Below are 23,126 nucleotides of genomic sequence, written 5' to 3'. Positions count from 1 at the left end.
CTCTCCCTTTTCTGTTTTATTATAAAAGATAATTTCCTTATTTAACTGTACTTATGGACTCAATTTGGAGGACAGTAATATATTCAATTACCAGGAAAAATAAAATAGAAAATCATTGGGGCCAAGAGGAAGAACAAAACAAAACTTTGGCCTAGAAATGAGAATACCTGGTGTCCAGTTTCACTGCGTGACCTTGAATGAGTTATCTAACCACATTGGGCCTCTGATCCTTGCTGTAGAATGAGAAAGTTTCTCTCTGAAGGTTCCTCTTTTCCTAAGTCCTACTTTGCTATTACTGCTAATTCCCATTAGACAAAAACATGAAAGTAAATGCCCTTCCTTCCTCCCCTTCCTCCCTCTCTCCCTCCCTCCCTCCGTCCCTCTCTCCCTCCCTTCCTTCCTTCCTTCCTTTTGCATTAGTCAGACTAGGTAAACTGCTACTAGAAAAAAATCTCAGTGGGTTATCAAAATGGAAGGTCACTTCTTATTTTTACAAACTCCAACATGCTTATTTCTGTTCTCTCCTGGGCACCTGTCTGTTCTACATACAGTGACTCAAGGATCCAGGCAACTTTCAAATGGTGCTTCTTCATCCTCCAGGGCCTCTGAATCCTCTGCAAGAGCCTTGTCAGGGGAGTGAAGAGTCTGGAGGATCCCTCAGAGGTTTTAGGGGCCACAGCACTTTCCCTTGGCCACAGCATGTCCCCTGGTTCCACCTACTTACAGTGGGCCTAGGAAAGGTGGTCCCCACAACTGCTGAAGAGGAAAATAAAAATGCATCATCTCCTCCACAGTCCATTCATTTAACTAATATTTATTAAGTGGCCACTATATGCCAGGTGCTATAGTTGACACTGGGGCATGATAGATTACCCTTTTCTTATGAATCTTAATTCTAGTGGGGGCAATTATATATATAATATATATATATATAATATATATGCAAAATATGTATATATGTAATATGTATGTGGAATATCTATTAGTAATAGTAATTATGAGATTAAAAATAACATCACAAGGCAATATTTTGAGAACTGATACAACCATCCTATAAAATAAAAGGGTAATATGCAAATTGACCCTAACAGCAGAACGACTGGGAGTGACTGGTCACGCTCAATGCAGGAGCTGCCCCCTGGTGGTCACTGCGCTCCCACAGGGGGAGCTCTGCTCAGCCACAAGCCAGGCTGACGGCTGCCATTACAGTGTTGGTGGTGGGAGCCTCTCCCGCCTCCTCAGCAGCGCTAAGGATGTCAGACTGCAGCTTAGGCCTGCTTCCCGCTGGCAAGTTGACATCCCCCAAGGGCTCCTGGGCTGCCAGAGGGATGCCTGACTGCCAGCTTAGGCCTGATCCCCCAGGGAGTGGGCCTAAGCCAGAAGGTGGACATCCCCCAAGGGGTCCCAAACTGAGAGGGGGCACAGGCCGGGCTGAGGGACCGCCCCCCCCCCCCCCACTGAGTGCACAAATTTTTGTGCACCGGGCCTCTAGTGTGTATATATGTATGTGTATATATAAAATATGGTCATATTTTTTTTTCATTTAATCCCTACAGTAACTCCATGAAGTAGATGTTATTATCCCCATTTTGCATATAAGGAAACTGAGGCCCAGAGAGGTTAAACACCTTGCCCAAGGTCGGACAACTAGGAAGCAGTGGAGCCCAGCAACAGCCAGGCAGTTTGATTCCAGAGCCCAGGTTCTGTCCTGCTACTCTGAAGGCAGGAAAGTTCCTCTAACTCAGTGGTTCTCAACCTTGGCTGCACATTAGAATCACCTGGGAATCTTTTTAAAATCCTGATTTCTGGGCCTCGTCCTCCAGAAATTCTGTTTCTTTGTTACTAATGTTGTGGCCCCACCCCATAACAAAGAAACAGAATTTCCAGAGGATGAGGCCCAGAAATCAGGATTTTAAAAAGATTCCCAGGTAACTCTAATGTGCAGCCACGGTTGAGAACCACTGCTCTAGCTAAAACCTGCTTGGTACCTATTCATAATTAATTTGCTGACAACATGAGTGGGAATATGTGAAAGCACTTTGCAAACCGGGAAACATTATAACATTAACTTGTTTCTCAGACCACACTTGGCCTCAATATCTTGATGGTTTCCCGTTGTCTGTTGCTTAAGGTTTAAATTCCTTAGACCTCTGCCGTCTTGCTTCAGTTTCCTTCACTCCTGCCACACTAGATACACCATCTTCCCAGCATATGACCCAAACATGCCTGGCCTTTTGTCCATCTGGTTTCAGAAAATCATTATTCTGCATCCTCTGCCAGCACTTGGTTAGATCACCTTTGTGCCCTTCAGAGTACTAGCACACAGTAAGTGCTAAATAAATGCTTGCCAGATTAAATTAAAGACAGAAAGGCTAGGGAAGGGAGAGCCATAGATGATACAAAACTTAAGGTGCTCAAGAACTTATCCTGTGTAAATGCAATACAATCATGTTTAAATATTCACAATAATTTCCTTGCTAGATGATGTATTATGGAATTGTACACTTGAAACCTATATACTTTTATTAAACAATGTCACCCTAATAAATTCAATGAAAATAAAAAATAAATAAATGTATCAATATAAAAAAGGAGTATTGAGAAATTGGACTATGTTGTGAAGGCAGGATCTTTCGTTTTTTTTATTCATTTAAACAAACATTTAGGCAGATCTTTTCCTGAGAAAGTACAGATGCCTTATGGGAGTCCTTGTCAACCCCTTGGGTCCATGTTGTAGTAATGTGGATTTCAAAAGATATAGGGGAGGTTCCTGACAGTTGCTATGAGTCAGCCTCCCTTTGGTACAGGGAATTCGATGTGAGCAAAAACACGGTAGCTGACAACATCAAAGATGAACCTTAGTGACAAAAAGCTTTCTGACTTAATTCCCAAGTTTAAATATCACAATTTTCAATGATGATGATGATGATGATGATGATGATGTTATGATGATGATGTTTTGCTAGGTCTAACTCCTAAAAGATTATTTTTTAAATCTTATAATTCATCCAACCATCTACAGTTGCTGAAAGGCAGTAGCTTTTGAGGTATACAAATTTGGAACTCTCTTTATATTTTGAAAATCAGTATTTTTTTCTCTTTTGCAGCCTAATTCCCATGCTTGTTTTGATGAAGTCAGCATTACTGCTATGGGAACAGGCCTCACACAGTGTCTTGTGCTCAACTACTTTAAAGGGGGGTGCCCATCGTGCTCCACAATTTTATGGTCTCATAATGAAGATCCTCAGGTCCCAAACCACAAAGCAGGTTATCTTCATTTAAAAAAAAACACACTGGTTTTATTGGATAAGAAAATATGTAAAGCAAAAGGTGATCCAGTAACCAACCAATAACCAACTACAAGAGCAAGTGTCAGATAAAAGGACATTGTGAAGATCCAGAGACACCCAGGGATGAAGATAGGACAAGGATTAAAGTTGTCTCTCTGCAAACTGTAAATGTGGGCTCAGAACAATTTTTTTTAACCAATTGTAATGGCTTTGAAATTACAAATGAGTGTGGGATGGGCATTAGAAAGACTCGCTTGGGGACTGTGAGAATACTGCGTGGTTTAAATGTAAATGTAACAGATGGGGTTGCCACTAGAACAGCAATCACTTCCGGCCTCCTCCCCAAATTGTTGTTCCTGTCCCGATTTCAAATATCCTGTCTCACTGTCAGGCGAGGTGTCAGAGGACATGTCCTATGGCCACAGGACCAGGGGGATGGGTTGGAGAAAACAGAAAGGAAACGGCAGACCATTCATTCCCCGGATGTTTCTTGTGCGCCCATTGTGTATCCACTGTTCCAGGTCTTGGGTCACAAGGGTGAACAGAACAGAGAATGCCCTTGCTCTTGTGGAGCGTACATTCTACTTGGGGGAGACAGACAATTCAACGTAACAACTAGATGTAAATTGTGTTAGATGGTGGGAATGTGTGGAAAACATAGTCTGGGCAAGACAGGAGAATAAAGAGGGAGGGTGATATAATTTCATATAGGATGGCCAGGAAGGGCTTAACTGAGAGGGAGACAGGTAAATTATGCCGACTTTGGCGGGGGTGGGGGGTTGGTGGGGTGGGGTGGGGCAGGGATATTCTGGGTAGAGGAATAAACAACGGCATGTACAAAGGTGTTCAGGTGGATGGTGCAAGGAGTATTTGAGGAACCTTAAAGATATTGATGAAGCTGGAGAGGTGTGAGGGGGAAAATGGCAGGAGATAAGCTCAGGGAATGAACAGGGGCGGGGGGTCAGGTACGGTCTTTGTGGGAGTTGGTGGTAAGGAACTTACTTTTGCTCCGAATGAGGGGAGGAGTCCTTGTAGGGTTTTAGCAGTGGAGGGACAAGGTCTGACATCCATTTTCAAAGGCTTCCTCTGGCTGCCAGGTAGGAGAACATTGCAATAATTCAGGAGAGAGATGCTGGCAGCTTAGATGGAGCTGCAACAGTAAAGTAACAGGTGAAAAATGATGGCTGGATTCTCGCTGTGCTGATGGAGCAGAGAGTTAGTGTAAGAGAAAGAGGAGAGGGACTGAAGGAACAGTTTTATGAGAACAAAGAAGAGGAAGAAAGAGGAAGGAAGTAGGAGGATATCTAGAAATGGGCATGCACAAAGGGGCTAAGACCACCCTTAGGCTTCCTCTGGAGAAATGTCCTGGAGGTCAAGCAAACCACTCCAGGATTTGATTGCCTGAGGAGCCAGCCTGTGATTCTTGGTTCCTAAATAAAACTTGAACGTGAATTTACGCTGGCTGCATTTCTTGACTGTTAAAATCTGCTCACCCCAAAGTGAAGTTGAGTTGGACGGCCAACCCACTGTGAGTGAGTCAGCCTGGCAGCCTCCGTTGGGAAGTTGGATGGAAGAGGAAGTGGAAGGAAGTGTCATGATGGTCTGAGAAGGAGAAAGTCTCACCTTCTTTTGTCCCTGATAATAGTGACCCTGAGAGATTAAGTCGTGGCTTACAAGGCATGAATGAGATCGTGTGTAGAATAGACGTCGTTTTCCCCCGAGCCCAAATTTCACCATACAAAGGGTAGGTATATTGTTTGCATTTGAGTGCTTTATTATATTGGAATTGCAGTGATATTAACATTTGTACAAATGCACAAAATCTTGTCTCTTCTTGCTAAAAAGAGATGTAAAAATCTGACCTAGTTGAACAGTCTTAATGAACTCATTGTCCATTGGTAACAATAATGTGTTCACTATGCAACAAAAAGCTTAACATAAAATTAAACATATTAAATGCTGCAGCAAATATTTACAGGTATGTACCCCAAAATTGTTTTCTCCTTCCAGTAAGGAAGGTGGTTGCTTTACAAATAGACAAACGAACACAAATGCTTTGCTGTTTACAATTACAAACAACCCCCCAGTCTAGAACTTAAAGTGACAGCACCTTTTTTTTGGGGGGGGGGGGACTTCCTTAGTTAACACTTAGTTTGTACAATGCTAAACTTTTCTCTTGTAATTCTAGTTTTGCACAATATCTATATTCCAATTGCCCTGGAATATTGTGTTTGAACCAAGCCATTTTTTTTTTCTGGGCTTTTCCAGAAGATCCCAAACCCCATGTCCTCCCCAAGGAGAACATTTCAAAGCTTATTTTTTCTTCCAGACAAGCCTCAAAGGCAGAAGCCCTCTCTCTGTGAGGCAGGTGTGATTTAGCAGAACGTAGAAGGAAAGAGGGTAGGTAGGTAGGTCCTTTTTTTTTCTTTTTTTACTGGCCGGCTGGCAAGGGTCCTTTCTCTGAATGCCCTCCACTTCAGCACTGGGATACCTTTCTGACCTCCTAAGTGTCCAGAGCACTGGCATTCTAAAGGAGCGCACCAGCCTGGGGAGCTTAGTGTGATATGACTTTAATGATGCACTTAAAGCTACTTCATTCAGGCTCCACATTCTCTGTCCTGAGGCTACCATAACTCCGTAGAAACAAGCGTTCTATAAAGTTCTATAATATGAAACTCAATGCAAGAAATTCTCAAATGGCTTAAGAAGAGCTTTCTAAATCCTGACTACTACTGAGTTAGATACTGTAAGTTGGTCTACATTGAATGGCTGATAATGATTGGTTCCCTCTGATGATAAGCTTGGAAAGGTATCAGAGCGCCGCGGAAGAATATTCATCTTGAAACGAATGCTGGCAATTTGGCCTTACCCCCCTCTTCAATGTGTGGTTAAATAGTTTTTATTTAAAAATAGACAATTTATAAGGAAAAAATATATAAACACTCTTTAAGCAATTTGGCTATAAGCATTACATCACTGAGAAACTCCACAAGAAATAGTAAAATATTTTGAATGGACATACACTTTTTTATTTTCACAACACGATGAGCGAAGGTTTATTTTTTCTTTTCTTTGTTTTGGTATTGGAGTTTACTTGTAAGTTTATTGCTTCAGTGTCTTCTTGTCCTTTCTTAGATTACAATTGTAAAATAAAGGCGCTGTCCCTAATTTTGTTACAAGGCAACGTTGCATTTTTTGAGACCTAGGAATGGACTAGAAAGGACCACTGCTATTTCAGCAGCCTCAGAGAGACCATGGCTAGGACAACAGTCCATTGTGCACCATGATGCGCACAACAACAGTCTCCTGCTCGTTCAGGACACTTTGGTTCGGAGGATAAGATAGAAAATTCTTAAGTGTAGCTTAGCTGCTGCCTCACATCTGTTGCATAATATAACACTTTACAAAAACATGCTGTGAATAAAGGTAGAGTATAAACTGGCTCTTTTCCTGCGCATTCTCGTATCAGGCTTCATCTAGGTGATGTGAGCAGCACATCTTCGCTAGGCTACTTAGGACCACACGCAAATGTACCTGGTGCAAATATTACATAAAGTATGTTAAATGATGCAGCTCAGAGCCTCGGAGGAAGGGGTGGGGTTCAGTGAAGAGGGAAGAGGGAAGGCAAGCTTGAGGACAAGGTGGAGGTTCAAGAGAGAACAAGAGAAAGGGATCAGAAAAGCTAAAGTGCAACTTTAAAATATAAATTATTTTAAGCAGAAGAGAGGTTCTAAATTGCTACTGTTCGCATAGGCACAGTTTTATTCAAATTTAAATGGGTTGTTTCCTTTTCCTTCTCAGATAGACTGCATAATGGCTTTGAGTGGCTTAAAGCTACTGCATTGTTTGAGAAGGGACACAAAGAGCACTGAGAGAGCTGAATAGTGCAAAGCACTCTGGGAAATTGGGGTGGGGTGGAAAGACGCAGAGATGAAGTTGTTTTTACACTTTTACAAGAAAGTGTTCCAGTTGTAGTTACTGATTCCCTTTAGCTGAACTGTGCTCCCTAAAGGGGAGAGCTTACTTTACACATGCACAAAGGGATGTTTTTTATTTTAAAAAAGCTGTTCAGAACACAGATTAAAAAAATAACTCACAGAGCAATAATAATCCTTGATATTTCTATGCAAAGAGGTTCAAGCAAACATTTCCACCAAATGATGGAGCGCAGCCATTGAAACCCTGAAAAATGAGGCTACATACACTAGAGTAGTTTATTATGAGCTAATACTTTAAAAACAAGTAGATCCTACAGAAGAATACTGTTCAAATGGAATGTTTAAAAATAACATTTATTAATAAATATCTTATAAAATTCTAAATTAATAGATTCCTGTTCAAATTTTGCTTTGGTCCTTGACTTTCACTGTATACACACATACATACATATATATTTTCTTAGATGATCTTTATTAACCAGAAAGCACATTCTAGTCTAACCGAATGGCTAGATTTATAGCTGTTACTGAAGCTTAACCTACCCCACCCCCAGCCCAGGGCTGGTCCTTCACTGCAGCTGGTTTAAGATTTCAAATGACGAATCAACAGACACACTCAAATGTGCCTCACTAACAGGCAACAACCACCTGAACATTCACCGTTGATGCCCCTCTATTGGGAACTTGCTGCGTTTGACAAAATAGGCTCCAAGGAGCATTTGCCCCAAGTCAGTCACCCTCATGCTAACCACGCAGTGACAGCACATACCGGCTCCAATAACCTGTGCTGAGATGGTGACTTAAGGACATTGACTTGGAGGTGGGAGCAGGGTGGGTGGGAGGGTATAGGGAAGACTTCTGACCTAACACCTGGCTTTGAAACAAGTGCATTCATCCAAGGCTAGGATTTCCGCCATACCTGTGCCTGCCTATGTTGTTAAGGAGAAACAATTCAGATGTGGATGCCTCAGTTTCGGGGAGGATTCAGCGGGTAGAAACACTACCAGGTGTACTTTTCAAAGGTGTTAACTCACATCACAAAAGGCAGGGGAGGAAAAAAGTAGAAATTTCCAGGTAGGCTGGCAGTGACTTCAGAAGCACATCCTGCCGATAAAAATATGCCAAGGGAGCGAGGAAGGCAGAGCTGCAGAGCCCTCTGGGTGAATGCTCTGAAGATCGCTGCAACCGATTCATGAAATTATGGAGGGGTGACCAGTAATTCAGTGGGAGAGAAGAATGGGGGAGAAAGACATTTTCCCAGATTGGCAAAAAGTGTAGGGCAAGAGGGAGGACTGATCGTTCCATAGTCCGGAGAAAGCTGGGCCTTTAAGGGAAATCACTTCATATTGATAAGCCGAGTGTTGGATGCGACCAATGAGCCTTTCTGTTTGGGATTTCCAGCCCCGAGAGCGCGCTGGCATCTTCCATTGACTGTTTCCACATTGCTAATGAACACACCGAACGGCCCTGCGTGTCACAAGAAGACGGTTCCTCCTAATTATACGCGGAGGCCCGCTGGCCAACGCGTGTGGCTGGTTCGCCTACTTAGCATAAAGAACAGACATAATTGAGCGATATATAATGCACATCAGTCAAACTGTCAAGTTGCTGAATTAAGGAAACTCAGGCAAGTTCTTAACTGCAGAGGCTTCGGGTTTAGCAACTAAATATTTCAGTCAAGAGGTGGAACAACAGTAAACCATAATTTTAGTGACAACCCACTCCCTGGACATTCTGGTATCACCAGTGGATTTTTTAAAAATCCATTTCATAAGTGCTATGCATGCAGTAAAGAAAGAAAAGTTTTTGTTTACTTAAAGCAAAAAAATAAAATTTAAAAAAACCCCAAACAAACATTTCAATGAGCTCTTTTTCCTTTGTAGAGGGACACATAGATAGTCCTAGGCAGGAGTTATGAAAAAATTATTTTTCATTTCAATAAAGAGATAAGAACGTTAACTTCTTTTTTAGCTAAATCTTCAATGTTTCTTAGGAAGCCAGTTAGGTTAAACCACTCAACTGTTACTGCTGGGATTCAAAACAAGACAAAACAAAAAACAACTTTGAATTCAGTATTTAAAATACTTAAAAATGATATGTTCGTCTAAAATATAATAGAAAATCCTTTTTGTTTACATTTTTTCTTTTTTTCCTTTTCCTTTTTTTTTGTTTTCTTTTTTTTTTGTTTGTTTTTGCTTTGATTTTTAGACCATATATCCAAGTCATGAGTTTCACTGGATACTCAAAAGTTTCTTTCGAAAGCACTGCATACATGAAAAGATTGTTGATAAATATTGATTTAAAAAGTAAGTTAGTAGATAAAACTGAAGTTATAAAAATCATGCTTCACAACTCTCATATTTTCTTTTTTCTCCAAAATAGATTCTTACACTATAGTGAGAGAAAAAACACACACGTCCTTCCTTTTTCTGAACTCTTATAAAAGCTACACCTTTTGTAAAATACTATTCCTTTAAATCCCATGAACACACACACACACACACACACACACACACACACACTCACTCACTCATGTTAGGAGGTCAAGCATTCAAATGGAGATGAAACACCAGCACCTGTCTAGACTGCTAAAGAGAAACATTAGCCTGGTTATTTGTGAGATGTGATATTAAAACATTAGCACAGTAGAATGGCTTGATTCAAGGAGGCACAACTGTGGTTTGGAACTATCTGCTTTGTATAATGGGCAATTCCACAAAAGTTGTTGAAAATGTAAATCAGAATTGTTCAGGAGAGTGGAGTAGCCATGTCCATGGGGTCCTTTCTTTCACTGCCGTGGGAGGGCGGGAAGTGCCCCAATGGAACATTAGGTTTTCTTTCTCTCTTTGTTCCTCCACTAGTTCATCTACTTTCACCCACCAGAACAGCAAAGCTGGTTCCATAGGCTTAAGAAAAAACACGCACAACAATAAATCTTAGGCTATTAGTAGCTGATGATTGAACAATGTAATTTGTGTAGTGAATAGAGCCCTTCTGAATTATTATATAGTACATGGGTTCTTGACGTTATAGACAGGCCATATAAAACCAGCTGTGATTTGAGGGTGTGATGTTTTAGCCTCGCATCATGATTTGGACTTTCACAATCGAGGCTTACACGGCTCCCTTCCCTAGTGTCTCCACAGCTGGCACTCAACAGTGCTTCACCTATGGCTAAGCCACTTTTTATTTGCTCTGATTATTAAAAACATTAAATCAGGCACATTAAACATCTCCTGGTTACTATTTTGTAAGAAGCATGAGTTGAATGAACTCCAGCTGCGGGTCAAGGGCAAGGGAAGTGATGGCTAGGTCCACATTGCTGAGGTTTGCTTTTATTTTTTTCTTTAAACATTATTTTCTTCTTTACATGCAATGCTCAAGGGGGAAAATAAAGCAGAAGAAAGTAAAGATATAAACAGGGAGCCCAGCAAGGAGTGGAAACGGAGAAGGAAGTGGGCATTGGAGGAAGTGGGCCAAGGGGAGCAGGAGGAGTGCGGAGATGCCTGGTGGCGTTATTTGGACATCAATGGATCTTACGCTTTTTATAGTAAGAGAAACAAAGCTGTGGAAAAGGCTCTGTGTTTATCTGGGATTCTGGTGACATCACAGCACAAGCTCAACACGGACTATGATGTCATCAGACATCTCACCCAGTTGCCTTGCATCTGTTGACATCTAAGCATGCCTCATTTTGGCTATAAGCTGCGGCTTAACAAGAGTCAATGTCTCAGGCAAAGGGTTGGACTGCTAATGAAACCATGACTATATACAGAAAGCATTCAGTTTATAAACATGTAACTGGTACCAGAAAACTGGAGAAAAGCACCAAAGCATTTCCCAAGCTGATAGATAGTAATTGCATAACTCCCTTTTTTCTCATAGAACTAAGTATAAAAGACAACATTTCCATGATGACTGTAAAAACGAAAGCCAGTCTCTGAAGAGCTGAGGAGTCTTCCAGGTCTGAGTTAATTCTAAAAATGCCCTTCAAGGAAAGGACGCATGGGACGCGGCAGCTCTTCTTGGAGGCAAGGTCTGAGCCCTGGTTTTTAAAGGATCGGATTCAGGTCTGTTCTGTGAGTGGTGAGCTGGCTGAGGGTGGAGCTTCCCACCACCTCGCTGACCGCCGAGGACGTGGTGATGGTGTTATGCTGGATGACCTGCTGCTGGGAGCAAGCGGGGACCGGGCTCGCGGGAGGGCTGCTCTCCGGACCTAGGAAAAAACACACACACACCCCAATATAGCTCTTTCCTGGGTGACTTGTGGACTACTCAAGTCTAGAAAAATACTACTAGACGATTACTAGAAATAGAAGTGTTTTCACACATGTTCTCCTGGGGGTTAATTTCAGAACTTTAAACGGTAGTCACAAAGCTATGCCTTCCCAGTTTAGAGCTACAAGCAAAGCCATGCTTTCTAGATCAGCAGAATGGTTCGATGTGTTTGAGTCTCGGGATGTGACGTTCCCCACCTGGTATTTTCAAATAGCCGTCCATACATCAAATGTGGAAAAATACTCACATGTGGTGGGAGACTCTGTGTTGCTCAATCTAAAAAATTATTTGAAAATAAATTGACCTTCAGCCATGAGTCCCTGCACCTCCCACCCCTCCCCCCTACTCAACTAATAGTTAACCAATATACTGACATTCCAGCTGCAGAAGTTGGGGTCTAAGAAAAGGGATCCACTTTATGTATTGATAAACTGAGGCAAGGTCACCAGTTTTTTAGCTCAGTGAATAACATGCTGTGTATCCCGAGGCATTGGATGTGATACACCCAAGGCCTGCTTGCCAGCCCATGGATTTCTCTGGAAGATTGCTAGCCCATGGTAATTGGGCGCCAGCAGGCCATTTTTCTACTGGTTGCAGAGTTGGAATTTGGTAGGGTTTTACAATGTGAAATGCCAGGGGAATTCTAGCCAGAAATTATCGGGAGGTGGTGGGCATGATGATGCTCGGGGGTTAGAAAAGAGGCCTGCCTCTGGTGGCATTGTCTGGTAGCCATCCGAGTTCTAGTGTGTCTGCCTGGATGTACAACCTACACTTTACTCTTGCTCTTTCAATACAATTGAATGCAAAATCAGAAGCGAAATACTGAACATTAAAAACAGCAAGAAAGTCAATGACTTACTTAGATATCCTTGCGACTCTTTCTGCATGGCTGTTATTGGGCAATCTTTATGCGTTAGCAACAACTGTTTCAGCTGCGCCACCTCGTTTTTCAACATAGACACTTCATTCTGGAAAGAGGCGTAGGAGAGCCAGGTTGAGAAGACCAGTGAACACAAACCTAAGGCCCCGTGCACTTCCAACAATGAAATTGGTGAACTTTTCTGTTATGTCTGAATGGCATTAAGAACATTACTTAACAGGATTTGCCTGGAAATGTGTAGCTTGCCTTCACTTTGGCCCTCACGTTTTCCCGGGACTTTCTGCAGAGGCTAGGTTTCCATTCAAGAGCTGGGTTCTAGCAAAAGTGCAGAGTCCACTGCTTAGGTTTACTCTGGGGCCAGGTTCCTTGGGTGGGAATCTCCACTCTACACTCACTGAGGGACTCCAGGCTGTGATGTAACCCAGTGAGCTCCAGTAACACTGTTTATAAGATGGGGATCCGAGCAGCACAAAGTTCTTTGAGTTGTCATGAGGATTAAATGAGGTCGTAGATGTAAAACACTCAGAACAATGCCTAGCACATAGTAAGCACACAATAAAATTTAGTTATGGTAATTATCATCTTCACACTGTCTGACAAGGTCAGGTTGATGAGAAGGTGAATGTGATGTAATGGGAAGACTTGTAGGGCTTCCATCTGAAATACCCTCAGGATAAGCCGACCAATCTACCACCAGATTTCCCCGAAGTTCCAAATGGGCTATAGTTCAACAGAGCACATCCCCTGCCTGACGCCCACTTAGCAGGAGGCATGGAGGTCTGGCGCAAATCTTGGTCCTGGATGGTGGGTGAGGTCAGCCCAGGGAGGCATGGGGCCATGAACTTCTGGATCATGATAGAATTAATTTCATGGGTTCATTAATTAGTTTGGCTAATTTCAGTCTATAAAGTCTTCCTCTGCGCCCCTTCCACCTCCCGCCATCAGCAGGGTGTTGTGGTTTGTATGTGAATTTTTCTTATTCACTTAAATACGTGCCTTAGATCTCCACTTAATGTGGTAATTCAAACGACAAGCCTATGACTTTGCAGAATAATTTACTTGGCACCATTGCCTACAAATACTTAGAAGAGATGGTTGGTTCCAAGGTGCTTCCACTTGATAAAAGTAAACTAGAAACATAGCACTATCTCAAATAAGCCATTTTACAGTTGTGATACCTAACACCCTCTCTCCGGCCTGTGCTCATTAGTGGCTGCCAGGCATTAAGCTCATAGGAGACGTTAAAGAAACACGCACACAGGAAAGGTGTTTTAACGTTGCTGTCATTAAGTTGTAGCTACACTTTCAATATGAGCTTGGCTTTCTAGGCATGTATTTATCACCTAGAAAAGTAAGTTTGGGATTCTAGAAGTTAATTAAAAATTTTTTTTGAAACTTGTTTTAAACAATACCTCCCATTTCCACATTCATTAGCAAAATACATTATAGGCAATCAAATGTTGAGTAACATAAATAACAAAAAAATCTCATTTCAGAGCTTTTCTTACTCCCTTTCAAATTTACAAAAAAAAGAAAAAGATCTATGGAAGAAATTAGCATTATTAATGAATAAATCACTTCATGGCACAGGAAAATTGCTCCTAAATCTGAGAACAGTCAGCAAGGTGAATTTTACCTCCTGCTTCCAAATGAGTGTGATTGATCAGGGACCCTGTCAAAACCAAAAGTGACCCTTGTCAATTCCGGGGTCAGTGGGACAACTTTATTTATAGGACAATTTATTTTAGCCCTAAACACGAATTCTTTCCTCTCTGATTTCATGCCCATTTAAATTCAGACAGCTTCCCCTGCTTGTACCAGCTACCCCTCTGCTTAAAATAGCATGTGTAAAGAAAGCTACTTCTAGATCATTATATAGAAGGCAGCTCCGGGTTAGAAACAACAAATAAAACAAAACTGAAAAGGAGAAAAAGAAATCTAAATGTGTGAATATCGAGCCCAGCTGCCAACTGTCACATAACTCTCAGTGGGATACAGAAATGACCCCTTTCTGAAATGACAACTGCTGGACACCTGCCCCCCAAGAAGAAACTCTCAGCCACAGGTAATGCAGACAAAGGTGCTAAGAAAGTGGAGTCAAGTTCCAAGTTTTAGTGTGTCCACCCACACTGTCCTTCTGTGACCTAGGAAACAACAAATAAGGAAAGTGTTTCCAACAAAACCAAACAACAGGGTTTTCTTGCTTTCGTATGCTTCGGGGAGAAAGAAAAAATTCCACTTTGTGGCCCTCTCAGAAGCTTCATCTTGGTCTCCACTGCTTCCCCCACGATGCCCTGGGCAGTCCCCTGTCTAGGCAGGTTCGACTTCCCAACTTCCCAGGCACGGAGTGCTCTTTGCCCCTTCCTTAGGAAAACACTTGGAATTCCGTTCTCTGGGTTTCTGCAGGTGCAAGGAGCTAACTGCCCACAGTTGTTGGCACACCCCAAATCATTTCACAATAAACCTTTTGCTTCCATGAGAGGCCACGATAAAACAGCACGAATCACCACTATGCACATGTGGTGTCCCTGCCTATAACCGAAGCCCCGTACAGAACATATGACTGCAATGGCATTTTTGTCTGTAGAGAGCAAAGCACTTTATTAATAAATCTGTATGTTCTAAGTATAGAAACTGAGGCCCTAGGAGTCGTGAAGGTCTGTAAAAATGTGGGAACTGGGAAAGTACTGTGACAACTGGCCATCATTTAAAGATATATGTGGATATGGACATATTTCTTAACGTAATGTGTTAGTAATTATGTTATTTACTAGTAGCTATGTTGTGGTTGAGAAATGAATGGCGATTAATATTCTCGGTAGAGAAAAACAATCAGTCTCTTGTCTAGCCCATACACACATAATTACGATGCTGATAAGGATTAAATAAAAGTCTAATGGCCACAGAAATTCATGGGGCAAGTTTCCAGCGGAAAAGGAACTCTTAACTGCAAGTTAAGAATAATAGGGTTTGGCGTCCCAAGCTGCCTCCCCAACCAAATGTAAAACAAGATGGTTGGACTAGTTCTCTAGCTCTTTCCTGCAAGGTAGTTCCTTATTCTATGAGTGTTTCTGTGTTACCTTCTATTGAGAAAGTTAATTGCCTAATAATCTAATGAAGAACTCAATCTTGACTGTTTAGTCGTTAGTTAACTACTTTTGGTATTCTCAAACATGCTTATCTTTTAAGTCTCATATTTTCTATGGTAGCCAGTTGTAGCACCTCCAATGCTTCCAAATCTTATCAGATTCCAAAGCAACATTAATAGTTTCTTTAATGCAGAATTTGGTGTCCATGTCTGTGTATGTGTGTGTGTGTGTGTGTCCGTGTGTGTCCGTGTGTGTGTGTGTGTGTGTGTGTGTGTGTGTGTGTGTATTGTTGTGAGTGTATAGAACCTTCATCAGAGTCCATGATGGAGGCTGCGGGATATGAAATGTCAAGATTGGCTGCCCTGGAGAAAGCAGAGTGGATGCTGTGCACATGCATAATTGCCCTACAGATTCCGGATCGATAGACTGACAGGTAGGAAATGCACAAATACCAGACTCTCTTTTAAACAAAAAGCCGTCCAAGGTAACATAAGTAGAATCACCTTGAATTCATTTAGAAAGAGAACAACCAGATAGCAAATGTTTTGAAATTCATGAAAGAAATCAATGCGGCCTGCAGCTCTAGGGAAATAAAAACCAGGACCTCTGCAGGCATTTTCTTACTCTGAGTTACCTTGCTTTATAAATTGAGGCAACTCACCATTTTTTTCTTTTTGACTCCCTGTGTAGGTTATAATAGTGTAAGGTCTTCATATAAAAGTACTTTGAGAAAGCAGAGTAGTACTAATCAGTACTGATTCTCCTGCTGAAATCAGCCCATCTTAGCTGGTTTGGGTTTCCTGCTAACTGAAATAGTCAGCCATTTAAATAGAGACTGTAAGAGGGTAGACGAAATATTATTGGATTAATCTGTTTTTAAATCCATCAGCTGCCTTGGGATGAAGTAGCGCCCCCTATGGAGACATTCAATCCTATAATAATATACTTTAAATAGCACTCCAAGAAGTGCCTCAAAGCTACACTTGCAGTTTTGAGCTTGGGGGATATCATTCTGTTAATATGATAAACCCAGAATGTGTATTGATGCAAACAGTAGTCTGTGCCAAAAAAATCAAATCAAATCAAAATGGGCTCTGCAATATAGCCCCTCCCCCACTTCTTTTGTAGATTAGCTGAAGCCAGGTTTGGTTCATTCCGAAACAAAGGACTTTCAATTTGTCAAGCAACAGTTCCCATCTGGCCTATTCTCTTGCCAAGTCCCAAACCTGGGCTCATGTGTCTAAAATTTCAGCAGCGACTTAGGCCATGTGTCTCTGTACTAAAAGAGAAAAGCAATTATTTCAGTGGGTGACCAGATGATTTCCATATCATGCATGGAACACAAACAGTCTACTCACGGAGCCCCACATCAGCAGCTGAGGAATTTAGAGCTGATCTTAGCTACTCTGTCAGAGAAAAGAATGTGAGTATCTTTAGTTTCAGAACTTTGTAGAATAAAAGGTCACAGAGCAAGAGGGATTAGGTCAAGAGAAGACTTACTTGGGTCCTCATCCTGCTACTGGCTGGTTGTGTGACTTGTGGGAAGGCTCGTCACGTCCCCTGAGACTTAGTTTCTCCCTAAACAAAATGTCAGATTGGGTGGTGTCTCCCATCTCCCTCAATTCTATACCTGCGCTGACCTCTTGGGTAGAGATGTGTCAGGAGGCAAGGAAATGAGGTCTGGGAGTTTGACTTTGTTTTCTTAGGTCTGATTTTTCCAATCTGAAACTCTGCAACCTAACTAGAAGGTTCTATGCTGGAAAACAACTCAAAAGTGGCAGCTGGCCATCCAGACCTTGGATATTCCATTTGGCTGGAGTTTGTTTGCTTAGCACCTTCCATTTCTGTTTACTTAAAATTTGGCTCACTGAACCAGCGTCAAGAGAGACACCTTTTTCTTCTGACAAAGGTCCACTGAGAGGGAAAGGGTCACTCAGAGGTAGCGGGATCTGCTACCCCCTCCGGCGTCACAAGGCATGGGGCAGAGCACCCACCAGCACAGAAAAAGGCAACGGTGTGGTTTCTGTCCCTCTGAACCAAGCGGCGGCTGGAAAACATCAACAAGGCAGGCTTTTCAGAGACAGCCCCTTCCGTGGGCACTGCTTCACCAACCCCAAATCTTGGTACCTGTTGGTTGGTTGATTTTCAGGGACAAGAATTCTAACATTTCTTTTCATTAGCCATGCTGGCCCTAAAGAAATGTAAAAATTCATGGATTAGGGTCCATAAAGGGTAAATGTACCTTATCTGTTTTGTAAAAGCAATAATCTACATGCATCTGGCCAAATCATGAACACATCTGGCCTCGAGGTCCATGGCATCTTTACTTTCCCTGGCTCCCTGCTGGGACCCTCCGTGTTCTCATGCTCCAGGACCACAGTCAATGCCTGGAGTCATTCTGCAAGGACTCATTTTAGTGGAAACTGATTTAAACATTTGTTGGCATCTGATCCATGCCAGCTGGCTCCTTCGTCGAAGGCAGTGGTTTCAACCCGGGACGATTTTGCCCCCGCAGAGGACATTTGGCAACACCTGGAGACTTTTTGGTTGTCGCAAATGGGGGGTGGGGTAGAGGGTGCTACTGATATCCAGTGGGAGAGATCAAGGATACTGCAAAACATGTGCAACACACAGGATACAACAGAGAAGTACCGCGCCCAAAAGTCAACATTGTCAAGACAGAAACCCTGCAGATTTTCACGGTCTTCTTGCAGACCTCAGACCTGGTAGCAAATTTAAAGGCCTCCCAGCCCTTGGTCAGAGCGGCACCATGGCTGTAATATTTGCTAGGTCCACATCCACCAGGACTCTTATTTACTTTACATGTTTGTACGAATTAACTCATTTTGTAATGGTTTAGCCTCATCCTTACCAATAGGGTTTGTGAAATTGAAGGTTTGATGTTCTAATGACATTTTTCAATACACATAAAATAAAAATGAGTACTATGAGTATTAAGAGTGTTTGTCCACGCTCTACCTCCTCGCATGCTACCGTGCCTGCCAGGTTCTAGAATTACAGATTCGCAGGCTGGAGGCTCTCGAGGTGTCTAAGTCCAGCCGTCCCACTGTGGCTCCACTCCCTTCAAACGCATCCCTGCCAAGTGGCCAGGCAGCCAGCGCTTGGGGCACTCCAGAGACAGGGAATGCATTCACTTATTCAACAGATGCTGAGTGCAGACACTCAGAATTCACCATGCTAACGAGACACTAGGCTGGAAATGGGGAGGTAGGTGGTGGGGGGGAAGGCAATGAGATATAGCCCCCACCTTCATATAGCATAAAATATTGGGAGGAATAATTATAATTATTGTTTTATTTCCCTCAGATCTGCTCTACATGTTTCTCAGGTTCTTATGTCTATCACACAAAGAATGATACATTTAGGGGGAAGAGTGAACATCCATGAATTATGATATTAAGTCCATGTATCACCCAAATTTTCTTTGTATATTTTCACCTTGTACATTGGATGCCCCAAGGTCATTCCCATTCATGGAACTGTATACGCAAAGGCTTTGGGGATCTGGCACCCTAATTGCTCCTTTCTAAGGATGCACAGAGAACCTGGTATGGGAACGGAAGGTGACCTATGAACTTCTGAGAAACAGCTCTTCCCCCGCTGGGGCAGCCTTCCTCTCCTTCCCTCCTCTTCAGCCATCTCTCAGCTCCTGGACGTGCTGGGCTATCACCCATGGCTCTGCCCCTGGACTGCTGGTCACACCTCTTTAGTGCTTTTCCCTGCTGTGAACAGAGTGCTGCTTTCTGTGTCCGAGCAAATGCCCTGAACTCATCATTTCTACAGCGCCTATCTGCCGGAGAAGCCCGGCCCCGGCGTTTCCCACCCTTCTCTCAAAGCGCTCCTGAAGTGGCCTCTAAAATGTCCCCAGGGGAGCCACCCCTGGAAGGAACAAACCGTGCAGGATTAAAATCTCAAGTTTGAAAATGAGAGAGAAGCATGTCTCTTCTTTTAGGCTAAATAATAAACTGGAACCTCCCTTTCCTCCTTTAAACAAAAATAGAGATACTCCCGTGTTAGCCAAAGCAACCCCTCACTGGTGACTTTGTAAAAGTGGAAAATTGATGACGTGCCAGGCACGGGGCAAATGGCTTTGCACACATTAGTTCATTCATTCCTCTCAGCAACTCTATGGGGTTATTTTCCCATTTTATAGATGAGGAAACTGAGAGCTGGAGAGAGTAAACACAGCAAGTAATTGCTGAGCCAGAGTGGGACCCTTCGAAGCCCGTGCTCCCAGCTCTGTGACTTATGGGGCAGGTTCTCCCTCCTACAGCTCTGCAGGCAGACGGACGGAAAACTGAATGGCTTATTGTGCTCTGCAGTGTCCCGAATGAATAACGCTGGCGGAGGGAGCCTGTTGCTCTGTGGGCTGATGTGTGGTGTTACTGCTCGGGGCAACGAGTGCTGCAGGGACAGGAAGTGCCATGTGCACACAGGGCCTTTGAGGGCTGAGAAGAGGGACAGTGGCTGCACCTGAAGCTGCATGTTTGTCTGGGTGAGTTCTTCAGCTTTCTTTTCCAGTGACATCACCCAGACCTTCCTCTTCTGTCTGCAGCGGGTGGCGGCGGCCCGGTTCCGTTCCAGAAATTTCCGCCTCCTCTCATCTGGATCCTCATCCACCACCCTTCGCCGGCGCCCCCCTGTGGGCTGGGGCGGCTGTATTGTCTGGGTTGGCTGCATCTGCTGTGTGGCTGGTGAAACCTGCTGGGAAGCAGAAGGAGGGATGACAGGTTGGGGAGGGAACAGCCATCCAAGCCGGGGTTGACGTGCAAAGCCCAGCCCAGTCCATGGCTTTAGTAGCATCTCAAACGGGTTTTCTAAGAGTTAAGTGAACAGTGACAGCTCTTGAGCTCACAGAAAGCAAAAGCATCCACTGAGCTACTTGCATGATATTTTGTCAAGATAAACTGATGACTTGTGAAAAGATAGTCAAACAGATTTTCCCCTACAGGCACTGGCTGAACCCTGGCAGAGGGACACATTGTTTCTCCTCCTTCAGGTGCTGCAACTGTTTTATTTAAGGTATGTTTTAAAATGGTAAAGTGCCAGGGTCCGGCTGCAGGTGAGCACCAAGAGGTCAGGGTTAGTGTCACAATATGGAGAGTCTGCTGTCGTCAGCGGACAACCCCGTCTGGACAGGTCGGGAGCTTCTGTCATCCTAATGCTGCTAAACTCTGTTCCCAGGGCACAGCTCTGGGACCTCATCCCACTGTCACTCCCCTCAGAAGATCCCGTGAACCCCCAAAAGCAGTTGGAATCCTGTGTTCACTGTTTCAGGGTGTGACTAAGGCGGAGGAGTCAGAGGAGGCCTTTCTAGGCGATTGGGAAGCAGGATCTTTACAAGTAGGCATTGAGCAGCACTGAGCCCTCTTATACACTGCGTGGTGTGACAGGGAGGGACTGTTGTGCTTCCCCATTTACAGCCATTATAAGGAAATCCGAGGAGTGGCAAAGCACTTTATTAAAACGCTTTACTGTGCTTACAGAGTCCCTGTAAGATCTGCTTGGGGCTCAGCCACATCTAAGGTGTGGGAGACCCCCACATACACAGGTTTATTCCCTCCATGAGGCTGATACACAGTGCCCAGTGAAAGTTCTACCACGGACTCTTTATGTCTCTGGACACTAACCCTTTCTTCACTCCCCTTTTTCATTCTCAATAAAGGGTGTTTCTCCTCCCCCACCCCCCCCCCCCCATTTCTCAGTCACTCCAGCTTAAGGCTGTAATATCTATAAAGTTGTTTTTCAAGGGACATTTAACCTGCTGAAATAACAGGCAAAAGTTTTAAAAGTGAATTCCATCAACCTTTTCCACCGCATTCTAACCCTGTGATTGAAATCAATCAGAATGACTGTAATTGTGCTAATAACGGCCACTGGTTGACATCAGCTGACTGCTGGTGATATATTTCAATCCCAAAATCTATCAAACGTTGTATGACTAACTGCGAAAGCATCAGGCTCGGGCTTGAGGTTGGACTGCCTCTTGGTAATTTTATTTAAAGCTAAGACATTTTCTAAAATGTTTTATTGTTGATTCCTTTTCTCCCCATCACAGAGGAATAAGGAAATAACTTGTTTAAGGTATTACCCCACCTGAGTGGATACAAAGGCATGGTCCTTGTTACTGGAAAAGGGTTAGCTCTTGTCCTTTCAGATGTTAACTTCTGAGCTATCACCACAAAGCAAAGCATTAGAGGGAACTCATGACCTTGGCTATTTCTGCCTTTACCATTTCATTTTGTGAATTAGTGGTCTCTAGATAAGACTCTCAAGTAGGCAAAACTGGGTTTTAATTTCCACTGCAGGGATCTTTTTTCAATACTATGTTCTCCCACTCTAACCAACCTTTATCCTTTGACACTTTTTAAAAAAATACGCTTTTGTTGATTTCAGAGAGAGGGAGAGAGAGAGAGAGAGATAGAAACATCAATGATGAGAGAGAATCATAGATGGCTGCCTCCTAGTGGGGATCGAGCCTGCAACCCGGCATGTGCCCTGACTGGGAATCAAACTGTGACCGTCCGGTTCATGGGTCAATGCTCAACCACTGAGCCACGTGGGCCAGCCATCGTCTGACACTTTTCCTGTGCTTCCCCGAAAGGGGTAAGTTATATGGTGGCTGCAGATTCAGTCCAGGTTCAGGGTTCAAGGTGTGCTACAATTAGGATAAATTTCTCCTGGCCAACGAGTGACACGAGGACTCTGAAATCACATCCTTACATTCAAGAGAATTACAAAATCCAGGAGAAATTGCAAATTCAACCCTAAGGCCAGATTTGTGTCCCTGGTAATATTGTTACCTATCACTTTATTTTAAAAAATGGATTTCTGTTGGTATTGATGCTATGAAAATTTTGATCAAAGAGAATGAATTGTGATTTAAAAAAGAATTTTTCCAAATCATCTTCAGCCCTAGTTGGTTTGGCTCAGTGGTGGGGCTCACCACCCCATCTTATTATCACTTGATTTCCAGGACACATACTCCTTGAGCGCTGGCCCGAGAACTGAAGGGTCGCAGGTTTAATTCTGGTCAAGAGCACATATCTCAGTTGCAGGGTTGCAGGCGTGGTTCCCACTCTGGGGCACATGCAGCAGGCAACCAATCAATGTGTCTCTCTCACATTGCTGTTGCTCTCTCTCTCTTCCTCTCCCTTCCACTGTCAGTCTAAAAAAAAAAGAAAAGAAAAATAAAATCAATGGAAAAATATCCGAGGGTGAGGATTAAAAAAAAACAAAACCCCAAATAAACTTCTATTCCTACTATTCTGATAATAATCATACAATTAAGCAATACAACAAGCTCTCAGAAATTAGCCAAGTTTAAGAGTGGTATTTTTAATACCATCTAAATGATCTTGTTCAAATTTTAACAAGACCAACTTGGATTTTTTCTTTTTAGTATAGGCTAAAAAAACAACTGTTTGTGCATCTAATTATAATAGCAATGAACTAACTGCATATAGTATAATTGGCCTATATAAGCTTACTTGAAATGGAGAGCAATTGGCTAACTGGTAATTAGTTAATGAGCAGCTTTTATATTCATGGAACTGTTAAACTTGTCTGTACACCAAGACAACCAAAATTTGATGTTATCCTTCCCCTTAAAAAATAAGTACACATGTGA

General features: G+C 42.9%; 1 protein-coding gene across 4 annotated transcripts in view; it reads right to left on the bottom strand.

The window, feature by feature from the left end:
• Window positions 1-5,041: 5,041 nt before the first annotated feature.
• CREB5 (cAMP responsive element binding protein 5) overlaps window positions 5,042-23,126 on the bottom strand; it is a 407,945-nt gene continuing 389,860 nt past the window's right edge. For 2 of the 4 annotated variants that reach the window (XM_059712651.1, XM_059712649.1), the window contains exons 9-11: window positions 19,970-20,200; window positions 12,366-12,474; window positions 5,042-11,444 (exon numbers count right to left, since the gene is read on the bottom strand). In XM_059712651.1, the coding sequence (XP_059568634.1) occupies window positions 11,281-11,444; window positions 12,366-12,474; window positions 19,970-20,200 (504 nt within the window). In that variant the 3' untranslated portion in view covers window positions 5,042-11,280. Of the gene's footprint in view, window positions 11,445-11,753; window positions 11,783-12,365; window positions 12,475-19,969; window positions 20,201-23,126 lie in introns of all 4 variants that reach the window. The other 2 variants (XM_059712652.1, XM_059712650.1) reach the window with 2 other exon arrangements.

Source organism: Myotis daubentonii, chromosome 10, assembly GCF_963259705.1.
Source record: "Myotis daubentonii chromosome 10, mMyoDau2.1, whole genome shotgun sequence".
NCBI lineage: Eukaryota > Metazoa > Chordata > Mammalia > Chiroptera > Vespertilionidae > Myotis > Myotis daubentonii.
This window is presented reverse-complemented; position numbering and strand designations above follow the sequence as displayed.